Source organism: Acomys russatus, chromosome 28 (genome assembly GCF_903995435.1).
Source record: "Acomys russatus chromosome 28, mAcoRus1.1, whole genome shotgun sequence".
Classification (NCBI taxonomy): domain Eukaryota; kingdom Metazoa; phylum Chordata; class Mammalia; order Rodentia; family Muridae; genus Acomys; species Acomys russatus.
This window is the reverse complement of record NC_067164.1, coordinates 15,122,329-15,143,158: the sequence shown is the minus strand read 5'-3', so window position 1 is coordinate 15,143,158 and position 20,830 is coordinate 15,122,329. Positions and strand designations below refer to the sequence as shown.

At 39.8% G+C, this 20,830-nt stretch overlaps 1 protein-coding gene across 6 annotated transcripts in view; it reads right to left on the bottom strand.

The window, feature by feature from the left end:
• Nucleotides 1-606: 606 nt before the first annotated feature.
• Nucleotides 607-20,830, bottom strand: part of Slc4a4 (solute carrier family 4 member 4) — a 321,412-nt gene continuing 301,188 nt past the window's right edge. For 3 of the 6 annotated variants that reach the window (XM_051170374.1, XM_051170379.1, XM_051170380.1), the window contains 6 exons: nucleotides 13,861-13,929; nucleotides 11,198-11,371; nucleotides 8,179-8,340; nucleotides 4,322-4,418; nucleotides 1,884-1,963; nucleotides 661-808 (listed from right to left, as the gene is read on the bottom strand). In XM_051170374.1, the coding sequence (XP_051026331.1) occupies nucleotides 1,920-1,963; nucleotides 4,322-4,418; nucleotides 8,179-8,340; nucleotides 11,198-11,371; nucleotides 13,861-13,929 (546 nt within the window). In that variant the 3' untranslated portion in view covers nucleotides 661-808; nucleotides 1,884-1,919. Of the gene's footprint in view, nucleotides 809-1,883; nucleotides 1,964-4,321; nucleotides 4,419-8,178; nucleotides 8,341-11,197; nucleotides 11,372-13,860; nucleotides 13,930-20,830 lie in introns of all 6 variants that reach the window. The other 3 variants (XM_051170376.1, XM_051170377.1, XM_051170378.1) reach the window with 1 other exon arrangement.

Sequence of the window (20,830 nt, the reverse complement as noted above, 5' to 3'; positions counted from 1 at the left end):
AAAGTTTAAAAAGTTGACAAAAAATAAGTTGCAGGTTAGGCCCCATAATTTAAACAACAAAATCTAGGAAGAAAAATATTCCTCAATGTACTCAACAGATAAGTTCATTAAAGGGTTAAAAAAAGTTGCATAGGAAAAGGGACATTCCAGCACTTGCTACAATGATGGCGAAGGTTTCTCTACAGGGAGCAAAGTACCTTTAGTGTTTTCTGCTTTTTGATAACTCTAAGAAGATCAGGGTTGACGAGCAAGGGCAGGTTGGTAGCAGCACTTTTCCAGTCTTGAGGGCTCTGTAAGCAAGAAGGGACTCTGTCTGGAGGTAAAGGGCTGCTCAACCAGACAGAGCCAAGCCAGCAAGCACAGCTCCAAGCTTAGGTCCTAAGTTCCTTCAATAGTTTCATAAAAGGTGGTACAAAAAAATTCTTAATACTTTTCATCTCTGCTTGACAAGGGTGGTTTCTGTGTGTCATAAGTGACAGGAATCTACAAGTCAGAGGACACATCTGAATCCATGAAAACAAAAGTGTGCCTTTTTTTTTTTTTTTTTTTTTTTTGATTTTTACCTATGCAAAAGAGAAGCAGAGAGAATGACTGTATTATTCAGCCAGTGACCAAACAAAAGTTTTAAAATACATAGACAAAAGGGGGGGGGGGTTAGAACAATTAACAACAGAACTATCAGTTTTTAGAAAGACAAACAGGTTACAATGTGGTTTCTGTTCCCTTGCTCCTCCAAAGATAATCGTTGGCTTCAGGCTCAAGTTCAATTCTAATTTGAGGCACAACTTTCACTGGAGTTCTAGGAGGACTAAAGCAAAACAGAAAGAGAAAAGAAAAAGAAAAGGGAAGAAACACGGAGTCAGTACAACGTTCGTTGTCATCTCTGAAATGCTTATTACACTCTGGTCACACTTAAAATGTACCACTCTTTCCATTCTAACCCCTGCCTCTTCCATGTGGATCAAGAACAGGGACTTTTAAGTGAAATCAAGCAGTAAAATAAAATGGAATTCAAGCAACGACTACCCGAGATTTCATATAGAATAAAAATTCCCAAAATATAAAAATGAGACTACCACGTGTGTAATATTGTTAGAAATTAAGGGTCAAGGCCCTGAGGACGTTCACAGTCCTGTTTCCTAGAGTCAGATGGAACCTGTCATTTCCAGACCCCTTGTTAGAGAGAAGGAAACGACAGAAGAAGGAAAGCTGCCAGGAAAGCCTGCACGAAATCTTAAGAACTCCTGCCCGTCCTACCCATTAACTTCACGACACTGACAATTTTTCTTTATTCTTAAAAGGCACTATGAGAATATATAGGGGGACGTAATCCCCCTCAAGAACAGTCATAGGGGAGGGGAATAATGGGAAAATGGGGGGGGGGAGGAATGGGAGGATACAAGGGATGGGATAAACATTGAGATGTAACAAGAATAAATTAATTAAAAAAAAAAAAGGCACTCAGAGGAAGGACAGCAGGTTACCGAGAAGAGACTTGATACCCTATGAGCATATACAGGGGGAGGTAATCCCCCTCAGGAACAGTTATAAGGGAGGGGAATAAGGGGAAAAGGGGAGGAAGGGAAGAATGGGAGGACACAAGGGATGGGATAAACATCGAGATGTAACAAGAATAAATTAATAATAAAAAATTAAAAAAAAAATAAAGTCACTAAACAGCTAAGTGGTCTGGGAAAAAAAAAAAAGTAAAGCTTGGGACTTTTAAATTGCTTCCAATAGGCAAAGCCTGGGGGCGGGGAGGGGAATCCCGGGTCCCTGGGTAATTGATTTAAGTCCCAGAGAAGAGAAAAACCAGGAGTTCTGCCCATAAGCCCACTGCTACATCATCCCAGAGCGCAAGGCAAACGCGGACTTTCCTTCACCTTGGTATACCCAGCGACTCGAGGAAAGAGACTGCATCAGCATGACGTGTGCCGTTCGAGGAATGTTGAGGATCTTTCTCCTGGGAAGAGAAAACAAAACGCTAATTGAAATGAAGTAGATCTTTTTGGGGGAAAAACAAAAACAAAAACCAAAAAACAAAACCATAGATTTAGAGTGAATAGGGAAATCTCCATGCAGACCAAGGCACCTTTCAGAACTGAAAAGGAGTAAGAAAATCGGGTTTAGAGAGTGTCGATGCACACTGTGTATCAAGTTAAGCATGCAAGCAGCAGCGTGATGGGGCCCAAATCATTTCCTCCTCCTCCTCCTCCTCCTCCTCCTCCTCCTCCTCCTCCTCCTCCTCCTCCTCCTCCTCCTCCTCCTCCTCCTCTTCCAGGGCGAGAGAGGATTCCTGCCACTGGGCTAGAACATCTTCTGTAGGTCTCACGTACGTCCTTGAGCTCCGCTCTGTTCTCAACACTCGCCTAGCTATTGCTACTCAAGAGGAAAAGGAGGCTTGAGAGGTACTTGTGTTACAACTCCTGCTTAATCAGTTTCTTTCCTTCCTGGCCCTACAAAGATTAGTGCTTTATTAGAAAAGTTTTAGTCCAAATGCTCATAGGTCAGCTTCTACAACAACCATCAATTAACTTGAAAGGGGATTTTGACAGGGAAAACAACTGGTACCTAAGTTTTGATCACAAGTCTTCAATTGTGGGCTGATATTTTTTGTTTTGTTTTGCTTCGTTCTGTTTGTCTGTTTTGTTTTTTAAATAACCTTTACAGTCTTCTTTTTGCCTTTAATCGTGTAGCGATAAAAAGTGAAATGAATGGGATAGGGGAACTGGAATTGCAAATGAAATTCTTAACTAATTTCTGTTGATAAGGGTGGGCATAAAACTAACTAGCTTGGTTTATAACAGATATTTACAAGTTGGACAATGAAGGCTACTTGTTCTTTAGATGCAGTGGGTGGGGCCCCTCCCTCAAAATGGTGTCCACTGTTTCCTGTTTCCAGGTGTTTGTGTTCTTGTGTGATTCCTTCCCACACTGCAACTGAGTTGTCTTCACAGCTAGCACGCTACGGCATACGTTCTGGAATGTTGAACCTTAGATTCTATTACAAAATACCGCAGCTGCTGTTCAGATTTCAGCTATCTCTGAGGGAGAACCATGCCACTGTGCCATGGCAGTCCTATAGAAATTTCTAGAGGCCAAGGAATCAAAACTTCCTGCCCAAGACCATTGGTTGGAAACAGATCCTTAGGCCCAATAAAGTCTGCATCTACCAAACCTCAGTCCTAGCTGACAGCTGAATATGCAATCTCATGAGACCCTGAGCCAGATCCACCAACTCAACAGTTCTTAAAAATTTCAATGTCAAGGGCTATGAGAGAAAATACATGTTCGTGCTGTATTTTGGGGTAATTTGTTACTGAGAAATCGATAAGTATATAGCCCCATTTTTATCAATGGTTATTCATTACAAATTTTCTTGGTAACGCTAACCTCTTAGTGACAATGGGCGATAGTACCCACCAGAAATACATGTATCTCTGATGTGACTCACAGTGCACTCTGTAGTGCATGTCTGGACCTACAGCAACACATTTTCTTCAAATGATAACAACTGAGATGTAATATGACTAAATTAATAAAATATATTAAAAAAAAGAAAACTCGAAGCATGAAGTGCTTTGGAGGCAATTGCTTTGCGCTACTGGAAAAGCTTCATATGGTCACTGGTGTGGAGTGTCAATCACAGGGGAAAAGATGACATGTCACATGCTATTACACTGAAGCCACCAGTCTATTACTGGAGAAAGACCAGAGCAGTTATAACTGTGAATATGAAATAACAGAAGAGAAATTTAAAAAAAAAAAATTGGAAAGGAAACCGTATCACTTATATCTAGTTTTCCTAATATTTTCGGACTCTCAGTTTAATTGAAAAATATTCCAAATTCTAAATACTAACAATCAATTCATTGATCGTAGAGAAACTCTGGGTATTATTTCTCTCTTTTAACCAATTTGATGATTGACTGAAACCTAACGAGAACAAACAGTAGCAGACAGTGATGCAATACTACACAGGGTGCAGTTCTAAATATAAGTGAAAAACATCAACTAAATAAACACGGTTACAGGTTTAGTTTTTGAAAACAAAACAAAACAAAGCAAAGAAAAGAATCCTGGCGATGACTTATCAAAAAGACTATAAAACAAAATGTAAGAGGTTATGAATAAAGGGAAGAGGGGTAAAGCTTAAGGAAAATAAAAAAAATAAAAGTTTACTAAGAAGTAATCTGCTTACATCTTCACAGAAAAGAAGACAAAGCAGGGGAGAGTTAAGTTGAGGGCAGTCCTAGAGGATCCTGGGCAGGCAAGTGTGGGTCATGGGCAGGCAAGCGCGCAAGAGGTTAGTTCTACTCACTGTCCAGGGGTTTGTTATCACTTAGGAAAGGTTGCTGTTCCATGATGTCCATTGGAATTTTAATACTGGGGACCTTTTCTGAGTATGGGCAGTCAGACTGTGAAAAAAATGTACAACAGTTTTTAGAATGTCTTCTCTCTCTTGCTTCCCAGTGTTTACCCAAACCTACCGTTTACCATGTCCACCTACTAAAGAGAAACACATTCGACATTATTTCCAACTGCCTAGCTTTGCAGGCTCTCCGCACCTTTAACCCCTCATGTTTGTTTTCCCCTCTTCTGAGTTAATGGGGCTGAGTTTCTTGAGGCTCAAACCACAGCCTAACTGTAAAGGGCTCGACTGTGGGATTCTGGATCAGCAAGCCACACACAACTGTGAAGTGCTCCACAACTCCCAGTTGGCAAGCTTTGCCTGTAGTGTGTGTGAAGTGAGAACGCTCCTAGTGAAAACAGATTAAATTCAGGAAATTTTCCAAACTATATATGGTCTTAAAATTCATTTTTTTGTTTTACAGTGTTCTCTGATTCTGTCTCCAGGAAAATCATGACCCATATTCCTGCCCGAACCAATTTTAAGACCTTTTAGACATCCACTAGCAAGGAACCCTCTATAGACTAAAAGTCTCCTTTCCTTACTTTACTACTCTCAGGAACTGTTTTATGACTAAAGATTCATTCCAACTTGCTTTTGTCAACAACATTTTTAAACATAAGGAAAAAAAAAAAAAAAAAAGAAAATAAAACCAAAGGCTGATCAGATAAGTAGGGAATCACAACCAGAAAAAAGAAAATTAGGCAGTTGGGCAGCTGTAGAGCTTCTTAAGAACAGGCTACCTAGCCAAATACATCATAGATTTCCATTGGAACTCTTTACTTTTTAAAACCTCAATGATCATGTCAGCATTATTTGCAATAGATAAATTATAGAACTAAACTACGTGTTCAACAGCAGAATCTGGACAAAGAAAATGTCTCTCTCTCTCACACACACACACACACACACACACACACACACACACACCATGAATAAACATTTTTTATTTTTTATTTTTTTGGCCATCAAGAACAAGCAATTCAAGTTGTTTGGAAAGAGGGTAGATGCAACTGGAGATAATCATAGATCATAGTATGTGAATTAAGCCAGCCTCAGAAAAATGAATATTATAAACTTTCCTTCATTTGTCCTTAGATTTTATGTAGACATATAAAATCATGGAGTAAAACTGTCTATGGAGACAAAGGGGACCAATGGAGGAAGACTGGCTCAACATATAATAATACAGTATACCTGAACTTTAACATTTAATTAATTTTAAAAGTCAACATATTGATTCCAACTCTATATTTGGAGTGAAGAGATCCAATTTATCTCTTAACTGAAAATTTCAAGGAAACACTCTTTAACTGAAATAAGCAGAGTGAGGGGACAGGGGAGAAGGGAGAAGGAAGAGGGGTGGGAATATATCTCAGTAGCAGAGTATTTCTCTAATATTGTGAGCCCCTGTGCTCAATCATTAAGACTTCAGGAAGAGAGCCGGGCATGGTGGCACACGCCTTTAATCAGGAGGCAGAGGCAAGCAGATAGCTGTGAGTTCGAGGCCAGCCTGGTCTACAAAGGGAGTCCAGGACAGCCAGGACTACACAAGAAACCCTGTCTTAAACCTCCCCACCCCCGCAAAAGACTCCAAGAGGAGAAAAGAATGGGGTGGGGTCATCAAAAAACAAACTTGAAGGTAAAATCTATTGCTTACAATGAAAATTCCTTTATGATTAATATGCAGGGGTTAATTAGTTAGAATATCTTTTGAGAAGTAAGATGATACGTCTAACTGACAAAAATTTAAATTCATTAAAACGGCACATGTACCTTTCTTTGTGACCATGTCACCGATGAAAGTTTCCTTTGAAACAGGCCCCAAACAATAGCGCTTACACACAGACACCTGGGCAGCCAACTCTTAATTACAGCTACTAGGCAGGCTCAGAAGTGACCATGGGCAGAGGAAGTATGTTGCAAGATAGAATTTCCACAACATCTGCCCATAAATATAAAAACTGTGACGCTCGAGTCCCAATACAGCCACATGTAACCACAGACCACCACCCCCTCAGATCCCCTAAATATCAAGAGACACCCTCCAATGCATAGTCTTTAAATAAATAATGGCTTCAACATATAGAACCTACTGCCGTGATACACTCTAAACTGCCAAGCATGTTCACTGTGTATGAACAAATGCACACATCTGCCCTCTTGACATGCATGTGGTAGGGGAGAAAAGACATGTTATCACTAACCAAGGCATTTCCAAACAAAAATCCTGTCTGTGACATGCAGCAAAAAGTGGTAAGAGTTATCAAAACAGGAACACTGTGTGAGTTCTAGAATTAGTGTAAGGAGCTCATTTGATTCAACTTTTGTCAGGAGAGAGAAGTACATTTAAAACAATCTCCAAAGGTTGTATCTTATTTTAAATAGTAGAAATCATGTTACACTGTTAGTTGCCACATTAGCAATGTGTAATGATTTTCAGTTTGGTTCATGAGTACGAACTGCCGTGTCTATTTTAGAAATTCAAGATTTGATTACCGCTTTAATCATTTTAATATCTTGGGCAACCTTTGGTTTTTGTCTTGAATGGTCCAAAAATTCATTTCAAGCTTTGGTTTCTAACAATGTTCAAGCATACACATCGTTCTTCTTGATACAGTGTGTTAGTCTCCGCTGCAGTTTAAACACGCGGTCTACTTCTTTTTCATCACTGGAAACAGAAAATCTATCCACCTGCTCTTTCAGAGGATGGATGCAGGCAGCCGCAGTAGCTCTCTCAGACCCCTTTTCTCTATAGCTAAATGTGTCTCGTATATTTAACCTTTTCTTATTAGATCAATTTATCTGAAATCCAATTCTGTCTGTTGCTTCCCTTTGCTGTACTCTATCCATGTTCCACGAGAAGAATATGACCAGACAGCCCGATCAACTACAGACACACAGAGAGGCTTAGATGAGAGCTCTGTCTTCACTACCCAACCCCCCAGCTGTGCACACTTTGAAAAGTGATTTTAATATAAGTATCAAAGCATCACATCGCATACTTTAAATATATACAGTTTCGTTGATCGGTGATACCTCAAGCTAGTTTTTTTTTTAAGTTTCTGAAAAATAAAAAGTCAGCATTTATCTATCATTCTAAAGCTTCCTACCTATAAAATGTGAACAAAAGAACGTACTTTAAGGAGCTGTTATGACAGCTGGAGATAAGGCATGCTTAGCAAAAGATATTAAGTAATTAAAAATTAACTATGTTCCTACTTTAGGATTGCAGTCACACAAGCCAAATCGTATGAAATCGTGAGAAACACTGTTGATGTTGCATCGTCAACGCCAGAGGAAATCCAGATAGGTCCTGAGTCTGGCAGAGCTACAAGCAGTCTTCCCAGGGAAAATCATTTGATAAAATTCTCAGTCAAAAATCACTGACTCCTGTCCTCACGAGGCTCTAATCATTTAGAAACTGTGTTATTATTTCAAATATGCCACAACTTAAAAAGGAATACATTTTGCAGCATTAATAAACAAATGTCCTTTACCTATGGGATTGGGTTCTTTAAATGTGGTTTTGTTTCTTTAAGTCATTCTGTCATTATGGATATATTAAGGGTTCTGAAAGCCTTTAGAAAATGTTTTTTTTTTTTAAAAACAAACAAACAAAAACAAAACAAAACATGAAAGTGGAAAAACACATGGTAAACAGGGTATGATAAGTAACAGGCCGGAAAACCATTTGGAATAAAAGGGCCATTTTTCACATTTTCTCTCTAACTGGCTTTACATGGAAACTGTGGAATGTTCCTTACATCATCATTGTCACTATCCAAACTTCCTTTCTTCTTTTTCTTTTTCTTTTCATCTTCCTTCTTTTTCTTGTCCTTTTCTGGAATGACGTCATCAAGGAAGCTGAGGTCATGCTGGGAGAAGAGGTAGTCCATACCTTTTCTGACAGCTACAAGTGCCAGGATCTAGAAATGCAATAACAAAACAAGCATGTCAGATGACATCATAAGGATGCTGCTTCTGCTGCCCATCAACATCTGCAGAAAACAGGAATGTCAGATGACCTCATAAGGATGCTGATGATGCTGCCCATGCAGAACACAGGCATGTCAGATGATGTTATAAGGATGCTGATGATGCTATCCCATCAGCATCAGCAGAAATCCATGCAGGTCCCGAGTCAGACACAACTACTCAGAGTGACCCTCAAACAGTCTTCCTAAGGAAGTTGTTTGATGAGCTTCTCAGAATTCCCCTTGTTTTGTTTATAGAGATGTATGATTATATTGAATCAGAATGTGGGATGAAATGAAATTATTTTCTAAAACCATTTATTCCTGTGTTTTGAATAAAAAATTAAAAGCTTAAACGTAAAAATAGCTTTCATATAATTATTGAAAAAAATTAAAATTAAACTTCTTAAATTAAATGCTTACTATGTTCCTGCTCCTTGCTGAACTCTTAGGCAAATATGAGTTCATTTATTCCTTATAACAAACTACAGAAATATATTATTTCCATCTTACTGCTGAGCAATCTGAAGCTTATAAACATTATGCTAGCTAAGGCCATGACACCAGTAAACAAAAAAATTCAAAGTATACCGCAATCTGCTTTTTAAAAAATTATATTTTATTTTTATTTACAGATATATGTCTGTGTATGTACAAATGTGTGCAAGTACCAGTGGAGGCTAGAAGCAGCTGTCAGAATTATGGTCAGCAGTAAGTACACAAAGCACTCTTAACTGATGTGACACCAGTTCAGTCACTTTCAGCCACAAGTGCTGTATAGTCTATATTTGATCTCTTGAGCCCCAGTTTTCTGCTTCTCAGGCCAACATTTTTATCTCTGTATCTTTGGTTCTATGAACTTTTAATAAAATTTTTTTTAGTCAGCATACAAATACCAAGTTCCATTATATGACTTGCTACATAATGTGTGACTTTCCCTCTTACCTTTCCACTACGGAGGCTCGGCTACATTAGCTGGTCAACAACAAACCACACAGCCAAATCCCAAAAGGGGTGGGTTGGCCTCCCGTGTGACAGCGGTCTCTCTCTACACTACACTCCATACTTGAGACACCTGTCTCCTGAAGAAATAGGTAACATCTGCCCTACTAACATTCCAAAACCATTTCTGAGCTGAAGGAAATCCCTGGAATAGCTAACACTTTACAAAAGTAAAGTGTTTTCTTATATTTAGTACAAGTGATATATAATTTACTGGGTATATCTCAAATTTATTAGAGGTGGCTTTTTTTTTTCCTGCTTTTAACAAATAAGTGGGCAGGTAGAAAGCCCTCATAGGTAAATGTGAGTCACTTCTCACATTCAGTTTGTTTTACAGTGAATTAATACAGTTTAAGTGGGAAAAAGTATGTACGGAACCATCAATGAAAAAACAATCTTGCTTAAATAATGAAGGCAATATTTTAAACCATTTTTCCTATGTCCCTGGGGGAAAAAAAGAAATACAATTATAAACAGCCAATATACAAAGAATAAAATAATAATTCCTGTCATGACTAAATTGATTTTTAAAACAAAATAAGTGTATGGTATAAAAAAATACTTTTCAGAATTGTAGATATAACAGGATGGAAATGGTTTTGAGGTTTGGCTTATGAGTTGCTGTGTAACAGTTTCTTCCAAGATTGAAAGGAAACATGCTGCAGAGAAGATACTTAAACAGGAAGGTAAACAATTCAAAATAGGAAGTTTCTGAAACCGATTAGATTCACTAGGCCACTCCCAGGCAGAGTAAATAGTAAAAGCTGAGGTGCCCCACAGACCAAGAAGCTAAACTGAAAACAATGCTGCAAAGACGACTCTAAGACCAAACCATCTGCCTGGAAGGGCCTCGGACCAACTGAGGCACCTGGAAAGGACACTCTCCAGCCTGTTGAGCTATCTGCAGGCTGTGCAGTGTGCTCCAGGCTCCCAGCTTTGTGAGCTGTCACCCATGCTGGGATGGACCTTCGTGATGCAGCTGCCTTAAGAGTCTTTTCTGTTCCTGTAACACCTCACCCATATTTCTGTAAGTAACCCCAGTAAAGCTCATCGGTTCACCAGATTGGGCTTCCATTGTATCCGCACTTTGGTCTGTTGTGGGTTCCTATCTGGGGTGACTAGACTGTGTGTTGAGTCTCTTTAGGAAAAGCTTTGTCATACAACATGTGTGTATGTGGGCAGTTTCTTACAAGAAATGGAATTACAGTAAAGTATAAGATTTGGTACTGAGGCAAGGCATTTTCTTGCATTTCCTCTTTCCCTTTTGATTCAGAGGGTCAGCTATCTATGTCACCTTGGTTAATATCACAGGAAGACCAGAGTCCAGCCTTATCCTGAAAATGATGCAAACCACACACATCTTAAGAACTCTACTTCTTCTCATGAACTCTACCTTTTCTCACAAGTTTACAAAAGCCTCTACCGTTTGGACTGAAGTATGCTTTATTTAGATTGGATCTATTATTCAATACCTTAAAAAGCATGTATTCTGCTGCCCACTGCCTGCCAAGCATTGCGTTATACACTTGGCACTCATTGTCAATGCTCAGAGCAATAACAAAGCTGCTCTCCCACTGATGAGTTCATGGTGGCTCAAGGATGTTTGCTGACCAGCAGAAACCTGGGCCAGGAGCTGAACTCAGGTGGACACGATTCTAAGCCGCTACTCCCATGAGAACCTTGTTTCAACACCATGAGTTGAAAGCTGGAAAACACTAGCCACATACATTAGGCATCTAGGCTTCCCATGTCAGAAGACCTATACGACATGCCTAAAGTCATAGCGTGCATCAGTAGAAAAGCCTACCATGACTGGAAAAATGATAGCAGCCACTGTTGACTTGAGGATCCAGAGCAGAGCCAGGCATAACACCTGCAGGAAGGTGAACAGGTGGACTCGGCGCAGGGGGACGTGGCGCAGGTAGATGAAGTCAGGCTGATGCTTCAGGGGCATCAGAAGCAGCTTGAGGCGGTCCATGAACTGCAGGGAATGGGGAAGAAAAGCCAATGTGTTCTTTGAAGAGCCGATGGAATAATTTCCACTCCGCTTACCCAGCCGTGAGTGATTTCTATTGTATATGTCAGGCAAGCAGTGCCCTCTTCCCAGGGCAAAGGCCTGGGTTAGGGACGAAGGGATTTACATAAGCACAGTCAAGTCATGTGGCTAGTATTCTCATTTTGGCTGATGTTTAATTTTATTTTTACAGAGATGCTTAGCAGGTATATAAGTTTAAATGGGCACCAAAGGCTAACGTCACAAAGCAAACAAATTCTAGCTGTCCATCCTCTACGTTTTATGTCTATTCTCTGTCTCTCAACTCAGAGGATTCTGCACCTATTTTGGTAATGGTATGCTGAGGGAAGACATCTAACTTATGCATCTGCTCCTGCCTCGGTTGCCTTATCTGGGAGAAGAAGCACACATCATAGGCACATCATAGATATTTTAAGAGGATAAAGGAAGCACCCAGCTTAAAAAACGGGAACGTGTGCGGATTATGCCAACAAACCACACGTTCGTTAGGTCGTAACCTGATGGGCACATCCACATCCACCACTGTGTTGCCACCTCATTCCAGAGGAAAAGCTCCATCATCATCCATCATCCATGAGGAGTTTCAAGACATTGACAGTAAGATACAAGAGTCCGGGAGAGGCTAACACAGCCATGTACTGAGTGGGACTTGAAAGGATGGCTATGAATGACTGCATCAGGTGCACCCTGGAGACGAAGAGCTTAGTTGGCACTGACGATGATGGGCAAGATGATGCTCAGCAACTCCTCCCAGGGGCTTTCGGAGAGAGACACTGTATGGACAGCTGTGGAACTGACTAATGATAAAAACTCAGAATAGCGCTGAGTTATCTTTCTGCACGGAAAAGGGAAGGAAAAGAAGTCAGTGACACGATCACAGCCTTCTTTGGAGCCCACTGTCTATTTGAAGGGTTTCTTTCTCAATTTTTTTTCTTACTCTATAAAGATTAGCTTTCAATTTTTAAATTTAATTTAATAAGTTTTGTAAAACCAATCTCATCCAAAGAGTCGAAAAGAGAAAGAATCAAGAGAGAAATAAGAAAAGGTGAAAAGGCATTTGGGACAATCATAACCCTTCAGGGGCTACCCAGTTCAGATGCTGTCCCTGCAATGTGCCCCCACCAATCATTATGAGATGGTTGGCTCTTTTCTTCTCTTGTAGACAGATATTCAGTTCTAGCCACTGACCAAGCCCCAGGAACACTCCAAACAAACCTCTGATTTAGACTGGGTCATTAAGGGCAAACAAACACTAATCAGTATTAATTCTAGGCATCTGATGCTCATATTGTCCCATTTAGGAGAAGACGAGGTATTTATAATGGCAGAGAAGAATAAAATATTTTACAAAGTGGTACCTCCTAAACACTTGGTCAGCACAAACAAACTCGTGTTCGCGTTCACCTAGTGCAGCCCATGGAGAACCACTTTGTGTTTTGTAACAAACATCCCAGGGCAGAAGAACTCATCCACTGGATCAAAACCAGGAATAGGAAAGTAGCTCCGCTTTGCTTTTGGGGGGTCTGGCCATTTGCCCAGATCTATCTGACTTTAAAACCAAGTTAATAGAAATGCAATAAATGAAAACAAGAGCTGTTTTGAAGGAGTTCAAATGAATTCTTGTGATGTTCGCAGAACATGCAGTCCTTCCCCCATTAAGACATCACTGAGTGCTAAATAAGGCTACAATTAACAGAGTGCCAGAGAGTGGCGGAACTTCCAGTTTCCTGGTGCCAATTAAATTAAACCTCCATGGAGAAACAAAGTCCCTCACAAAGTTTTCCCTAGTAAGTTTCTAAAGAGTTGACCAGGGGCAGAGGTAGGGGCAGGCTGGTCGTTTTAATGGAAGCTGTGAAAGTTGGACTTCCTGATGAAGGCAGTACTGGATACACATTAGCTTTCATTGCTTATCGCTGAAAAACTTTTGATCGCTGAGCTCAGGAGTGCACAGTGCAGAACTGCCTGCAGTCTGTAAGGATTGAGGCAAGTGCACACACACCACCCAGGGAACACAGTGGCTATCCATTTTATTAAAAGAAAAGAGAAAAAAAAAAAGTTGAGGTAATAGAGAGGTGAGCAAAAAATAAAATAAAATAAAAAAAAGACGACGACGAGGAGGGTAAAGAGGACGAGGAAGAGGAGGTCGGCAGTGATGGTGGCGATAGGGACACTAGCGCAGAGCTCATTCCCTCCACAGGTGACATTTAGCATACCTTTTCAATAATGGGCATCCAGGGTAACATTTGCTGACACCGCCCAGCTTTGTGGATTTCATCAGAAATGAAAAGCGGGTAAAAGGTAGAGGAAGTAGGAAATAAACGTATTTTAAAGAGCCCGTGGTTAATGATTAGTGCCTTCATCAAAGACCTATTACTGGACCAGTTGTGCCTTGGGGAGCACACGGCTTTCACAGAGTGACTGCGATGGAACCTTACCTGTACACCATTCAGTGAGGCCACCCCCATATACAGGAACACGCCATACAGAACAGGCATGGGGATAAACTGGGAAGGAAAACGATGGAACCGTGTTATAAAAGTGAAAAATATTTAGGGAGAGGAATAATTTAAATAAAGGCTAACTCTGAAACTAAAGTGCAGGATATAACAGAACAACTTCAAATTAGTGCCTTTAACTCATCAATGGATAAAATTCTAAGCCTTGTCAATAAAGACAAAGGGACCTCACAAATAAATTTAATTTTTGTTTCTTCTTTTTAAATAATGGGCACACATGACCTCGACAATACCTTTTTTAATGGGGGAACTGTTTTGCCTTCCTTTGCTCTTAAAAGCAGTAGACTGTGCAACCCAGATGTTTGCGTGGGCTATGAGGTTCAGGCAGAGGCAGCAAATTGCCTCACTCTGGAACCAGGATCCTTGTAATAGTCTGTTGGTTTGCTCCTTATGAGTTTTTGCCAAATGATGTATCAGTTTGGTGTGTAATTACGTCTTTCAGGAAAAGAAACATCAAATGACCATCCTTTTTCTTTTCTTCTCGGGACCATTAAGAATACAAAATAATGAGAACGTGGCTTGCAAGGAGCATGAAGCACCTGGGAGCAATTAGTTACACATATGGGTGAGTGCAAATCTTTTAAAACTCAATTAATATTTATGCATTACTTACTAAAACATCCTTTACACCAACAAGAAGCATTTTAACAATGGGAAATTCTAATCCAATTTTATTTTCCCCTAGAAATGTGAAATGCAAGCAATCACATTTGAGAGTCAATATTCTAATTCTGAGAAGACCTCTGTCTGGATGACAAAAGGCATCAACTTTGGGTTTGAAAAGAAGTTCAAGTAACTGAAGGACTTTTCAAAGCTAAAGTACTAAAACAGAAAAGCAGTAAGGCCAGCCAGCCAATCTGCATGCAGGAGAGGCCATTTTAACCAGAAGGTGAGATATTTTTTAGAGGGCAGAATTTTTAACACTACTCCATGTATTAAATAAAGAGCCATTTCTAGAACCATCTTACAGAAATTTGCAGGTGCTTCTCTGCCTTAGCCTTCAGGCCACGTTAAGAAACTAGTGAATCCTAAAGTGGACTGACGTGGGCTGCCATTGCCTCCAGTCGGTACCAGTTACTCATGGGAATGCTCCAATCTCAGAGGAGAAAAGACGCATTTCTATAAACTGTCAAATGTTTCCTCTAAAAAGGATTAGTGATTTTATAACTAATTTCAATCATGAGAGCAGAAAATAATAAAAATAAAAAGAAACTGAATGGCGAGATGGGTAGGAGGGCCAGGCTGGCAGGAAGCCAGTATGCTGTAATACCCAGCAGTGGCCACACAGCGGTACACAAGCCACACTCAAGCCACCTGTGCTCAGACACAGGCCTCCATTTCTTCTAGAACAGGAGTGCTTAAGTCACTGACAACTTCCTATGTATATTTTCTAAAAGTGAATAAATAACCTTAGCAAAGGATCAAATCGATGTCTCTGATTCACTTCTAAAGCATCCATTTTCCCTCAATATGTCATGATTTCTTTTCAGTTTATTGCTACATGTCTACTGCTAGGACTAAGGAAGGAGAAGGGGATGTGGGAAGGCACAGCTGACTCATGGGAAGCCACCTGGATTTCCTCGGAGCTTACTTATTGATCTGGGTAAAACATTTCTCTAGATTGGAAGAGTCAGGAAGGGTCTATCCTTTCCTGAACTTAACTGAGGGTTTTTGTTTTGGTTTGTTTTGGTTTTTTTTTTTTTTTTTTTTTTTTTTTTTTTGTTTTCCTAATGTGCTTACTACCATAGCAGTAGAACATTGTGCCTGGGGCGTTACATCTCAACTTATGTTAACAAATTTCGTTTGGTCTACATACAAGACAGAATGGCATGGATGGATGTAGGCAAAAAGATAACTAGGGATATGAAGATACGTACATACATATATACATACATACATACACACACTAGTTGGGAGAAAACAGTACATATAAGAAAAGCTGTGGAGTTGACTTTTGGTCAGCTTCAATATGATACAAATGCTTATGATATTCTCATTTTCTTCACAATAGTACGTATCAATACAAATCCCAGAATGGAATTCTTAATAAAACCTTACAGAATTGTGGGGTAGAGAGTATATTTTATAGAATTTAGTTCATGAATCATATCAGAAGGCCCAGTTTAAAAAAAATTAATCACACTAGAACCACTGATCAAAACAAAGTTATATCAAAGGAAGAGGAAGAATGCTTTGAAAACCGAAAGCAACCAGGGTATGGTAGCTCATGCTTGTTCTCTTAGCATTTAGGAGGCTAAGGCAGGAGGACTGCCACAAGTATATGAGTTCAAGCCCAGCCTAGGCTACTGTGACAATAATAATAAATAATGAATTCTACCAAAAGTCTAAAAATGGGATCCCATTTTAAATTGAAGTGGGACGATACAGTAATAGTGGGCAATCATTTCTATAAAACAAGGCAGTAGAAGTTAAAATTATCCATTTCAGAGGCACATCAAGATATCTAAATGGTAAACTGTGTAAATAATTATGTCATCAATAATGTCCAAGAAACAAAAATGACAATTACAGGTATTATATTCATAAACACTAAAAGTGAGAAAGTGAAATGAGTGATCCTATAATCATATAGAATAATATAAGTGAGATAAAATCAAAATAAGATTTAACATCTTAATATGATGTCACGAAATTTTCAAATTTTGGTAAATGTGTCTTTATATTTTTTTCCTTGTATCTTCTGGTGATTCACTAATAGTAGTAGAACACTCGAGAAGGGAAGACATGAAAAGGTTATTTGATAAAAAGGGGAAACTGTAGTTGACTGACACTGAATAAAAATTAAGTAAGGACTGAGATCTCTCAATGGTTTTATGGTCAAAGTGTGTGTGTGTGTGTGTGTGTGTGTGTGTGTGTGTGTGTGTGTGTGTGTGCGCGCGCGCATGCGTGCATGCATGCCTAAAATCAAGAGTAAGGTCCTGATTAAGACATGGGTGACAGACATTGAACATTGAACAGGGATTGGAGTCTAGCTACCAGCTGTAGAATGCTGAGACACTCGTTCCTATCTCTTACTCATTCTTATCTAGAAAGCATCTATGATAAAGATGACGTAACAGAAAACATCTTACCAATTAATTAATTAATACAATAACTAGCAAATGATAAATGTAGATCTTATGCCATCCTTACCCCGAAGCTGCCTGCAGCTCCCAACTACTGGTCTTTCTGTTTCCACATTGATGGGGTGAGGTGGGTGTGGGGGTGAGGATGGCTGGGGTACAGGGAGGGTTGGCTGTAAGCCCTACTTTACTTAACATCTAGTATATTGTTCTTTGTCTTCAGCAACATGTTACTAGCATGATGCCCTGACTCCCTTAAGCCTTAAAAGTATACACTGATAAAGAAGCCACCAGTGCTTGGCCTGGAACGAGGTCTGAAGGGGAGTTTATGAAAGTTATATAATTTTCCACACAGAAGAAGGATTCCAAATAAGATCAAAGAATCTGGGAAAAATAATATTATGGGAAAAGAAAGTTGAGATTCTTTGAAGCCTCAGAACCATGTTTTTTTTTTGAAGGGCTCACAATCTATGAGGATGTAGGGCTTGTTTTATGCCAGAACTTCCAGAGTTCAAACATTACCTCTACAACCTAAGCTTTTTGAAGCCTAGTGACATTTTCATATTTTTCCTAACTTTAAAGTGAATATAATTATTCATATAGTTCTTATAGGTACTGATGGAAGACTAAATTCTTAAAATTCTGTGATGATTCCCTAATCTAAGGTCAAACTCAACAGACAGTAGCTTCTATCATCATCATCATCATCATCATCATCACCACCACCACCACCATCATCATCATCATCATCATCATCATCATCATCATCATCATCTCCAGCATGGTTTCCCTGCTTCCAAGGGTCAAGATCACATGAGACATCAATAAGTACCCGCCAAGTACAAATTAAAGGCTCTCTTCTACACTTCAGTACACTAAACAAATCTTAAAGGAAATTTTTGGCCACGCCTCATGTTAAAGATAAACTAAGCCAAGCGAAAGCAACAGAAACAGCAGTGAACTTTACTTGATCTTTATTTCTTGAGTCTTGCCAGGAAAACAGGGAGAGTCAGCTCAGGGTAGGGCCTTTCATCTCTTTGCTGCTCTGGGATCGCCACTTACAGAACACTAGCAGCAGCTGGCAGGCAGCTTTTCCACTGTGGAGTCTCAGGAAACACTGTGTCACCAGCCTGGGGCACCAAGTATTCCTACTCCCTAGCCATTCTGTGCTAAGCAATGATGCGATCCAAAGGTACTTGTGACCTCAGGTGGCCAGGGTCAAGGGGTATCCTCATCAACTTAAAGCTGGTACACTATAGTTCCTTACATTCCTCCACATGAAAGACAGGTTTCAGCACAGAGATTAACACAGAGGCCATAAACTTTATTATGATCAATGCACTGTTGTGTTAACAGGCAATCACCTATGCTGTTCCATGCATGCAAGAAAATTGCTCAAATTGTCTGAGACCATTAAACTTGTAAGGAGAATAAAGAGTTTGGCATGGACTATTTCATTTTTTTTTTTTTAAAAGTCACATATACTTCTTGTCCCCATATATTTGATCTAACTTTCAAAGGCAGAGTCTTAAGTAAAACTATTCTCTGAAGTTGTCACCTGTTGTTTAAAAAAAAAAAAAAAAAAAAGACACAGTCACATGGAGGTCAACTAGTGACACCGCTCTCTGTGTGAATTCTGAGGTTAATTATTAATTGTACCTTTTCCTTAGCTGTGGCTTACATTTCAGTTAACCTGGACCCTTAACACCTGCTTCTTCCTGTACTGATGTTGTAAACACTAAGAAGGCATCTCTGACACGAGCACATAAGTTGCAAAACGTCAGCTGTGAGAAAGGCATGTGACCTGAAATGACCAGCCTTACTGGGAGACACGGTTCCTGAAGAACTACTAACTTACTCAACTGAGGAATAAAGGCTCCTGAACAAAGGCTGCTTCATTCATGTAGCGTTAAAAAAAAAAAAAAAAAAAGTAAAGTTTTTTTTCCACGGTCTGTTGTGAGCTAGATTGGCAAAACAGTTTCATTTCCCACGTTTGGGAAAAAAAAAACCCTGGCTTAAAAATGTGTTGCTGAATTACTTTTTTTTCACTAATGGTGACAATGACTCTTCAGATGAATCAAAGATGCCAGACAGAAATGGCCACGGTGATGGATTCTAGCAGCTCAGCAAAGCGGGCCAAGGCACGGGCTGGTACAGGACGGCCCCCAGGGAACTGCAGGTTCTGCTCTCTAGAGCTTCCTGCAGCTCCCTGCCTCTTCTTAATGAGATTTACCTTGTCCTGTACATACTATGGTGCTTCACATACATATGGGGTAAAAGGTTCGCTGTAAAATTCCAAGGGCTTTTACTTCAACTTCTCTACAGAGTGAGAGATAGTTAGGAAGGTCCGTTACCAAATATGAGTTTTGTCAATCTTTCTAAAGGTAACAATTTACACAGTATTTGTTTTCTCTGTCCCTTCTGAACCTATATGACTACTTGGCAGGTTCCCCATGATTAAAATCATTTTTTCTGTAACACCAACACAGGAGTTTTAAATACTACTGCCTTTTCTGAAGCACACGATTTTACACCATTCTGATGAAAATAAATCATATACAAGACAAAATGGAGGGTTGGGTGATGGTGAGCAAATCTGAAGACTGAAAGGATTTCTGCCTGCCTCTCCTTCCTTAGAAGCATCTCTCTAGAAGGTTCCATAAGAGCAAGGCTGTGTTGTAGCAGTGTACCCTACGAGTCCACCTGCAGGGGCTCATATGTCTACAGTAAAGGGTCTTAACTGTCCCAAGTGACCTCTCCAAATGTGGTCTTCACTGCCTTTGAGGTAAAGGTGTCTATCTCTAAACATCTCCACCAGCATCATCTGCTGGAACCTGCCTGGGGAACAGAAAAGCCCACAGTCCTTGGCAGAAGGTACAATGCTTCAAACCCACTGCACCTTTGCAGCCACCTTCTTGCCCCCATAGAACTGATACATGGGGTTTCCCTTTGTCTCTGTGGGTCACCTGAGATACAACAGCCCTTCATGATCCTGTCCAGAAGTTAACCAGAAAACTGAGAGCACGGAAACCAAGAATAAACAGTGGATCATCAAGTATTTTAACTACTTGCCAATTATTTCATACCAAATGTATGCAGTAGTCTAGATACTTAAAAGGCAAAGTCAGTTTCCAGATTCAGATGTTATAACTCCTTCCTCTATGTCTCGTTGAGTTCTCCCTGATAGAAACTTGCTAATCTGAGAGAAATACAGAGCTTGCTGCCCATTGTTACACCCAAACACCAACTGAATGTTTTAGAATCATGTACTGTCTCTCCATTACTTGTGTAGCCAAATGAGCATCCAAAAGCCTTAAAAATTAAATAGCACATGTTTATTTATTTGCTTGTTTAGATTTTACTTGAGACAGGGTTTCTCTGTGCAGCCTTGGCTGTTCTGAAACTCATTCTGTAGACCAGGCTGGCCTCAAACTCACAGAGATCTGCCTGCCTCTGCCTCCCAAGTGCTGGGATTAAAGGTGTACAATACCACCACCCAGCAAAATTAAATTGTTTAAGAATAAAATCTTTCAGTTGGAAAAATGGTAAACTATTGCTAAAAGTGATTGTTCATGGTAGTTGGATCTGGGTGATGTATTGTGCTTTTACATAGTAGTTCAAGTAAAAGATGAAAATTACCAATAATTGGTTAGGGGTGTTTTTATAATAGAAAAAAGAGAGAGAAGCTATCTTGTATCACAAAAGCAGGAAGCTTCATAAGCAAAAACATAAACTTTCTTCTTTGGTTCTTTTTCTTAATGGGGCCATCCTATGTATTTTGTTCTATCTACGCAGATACCCACCCA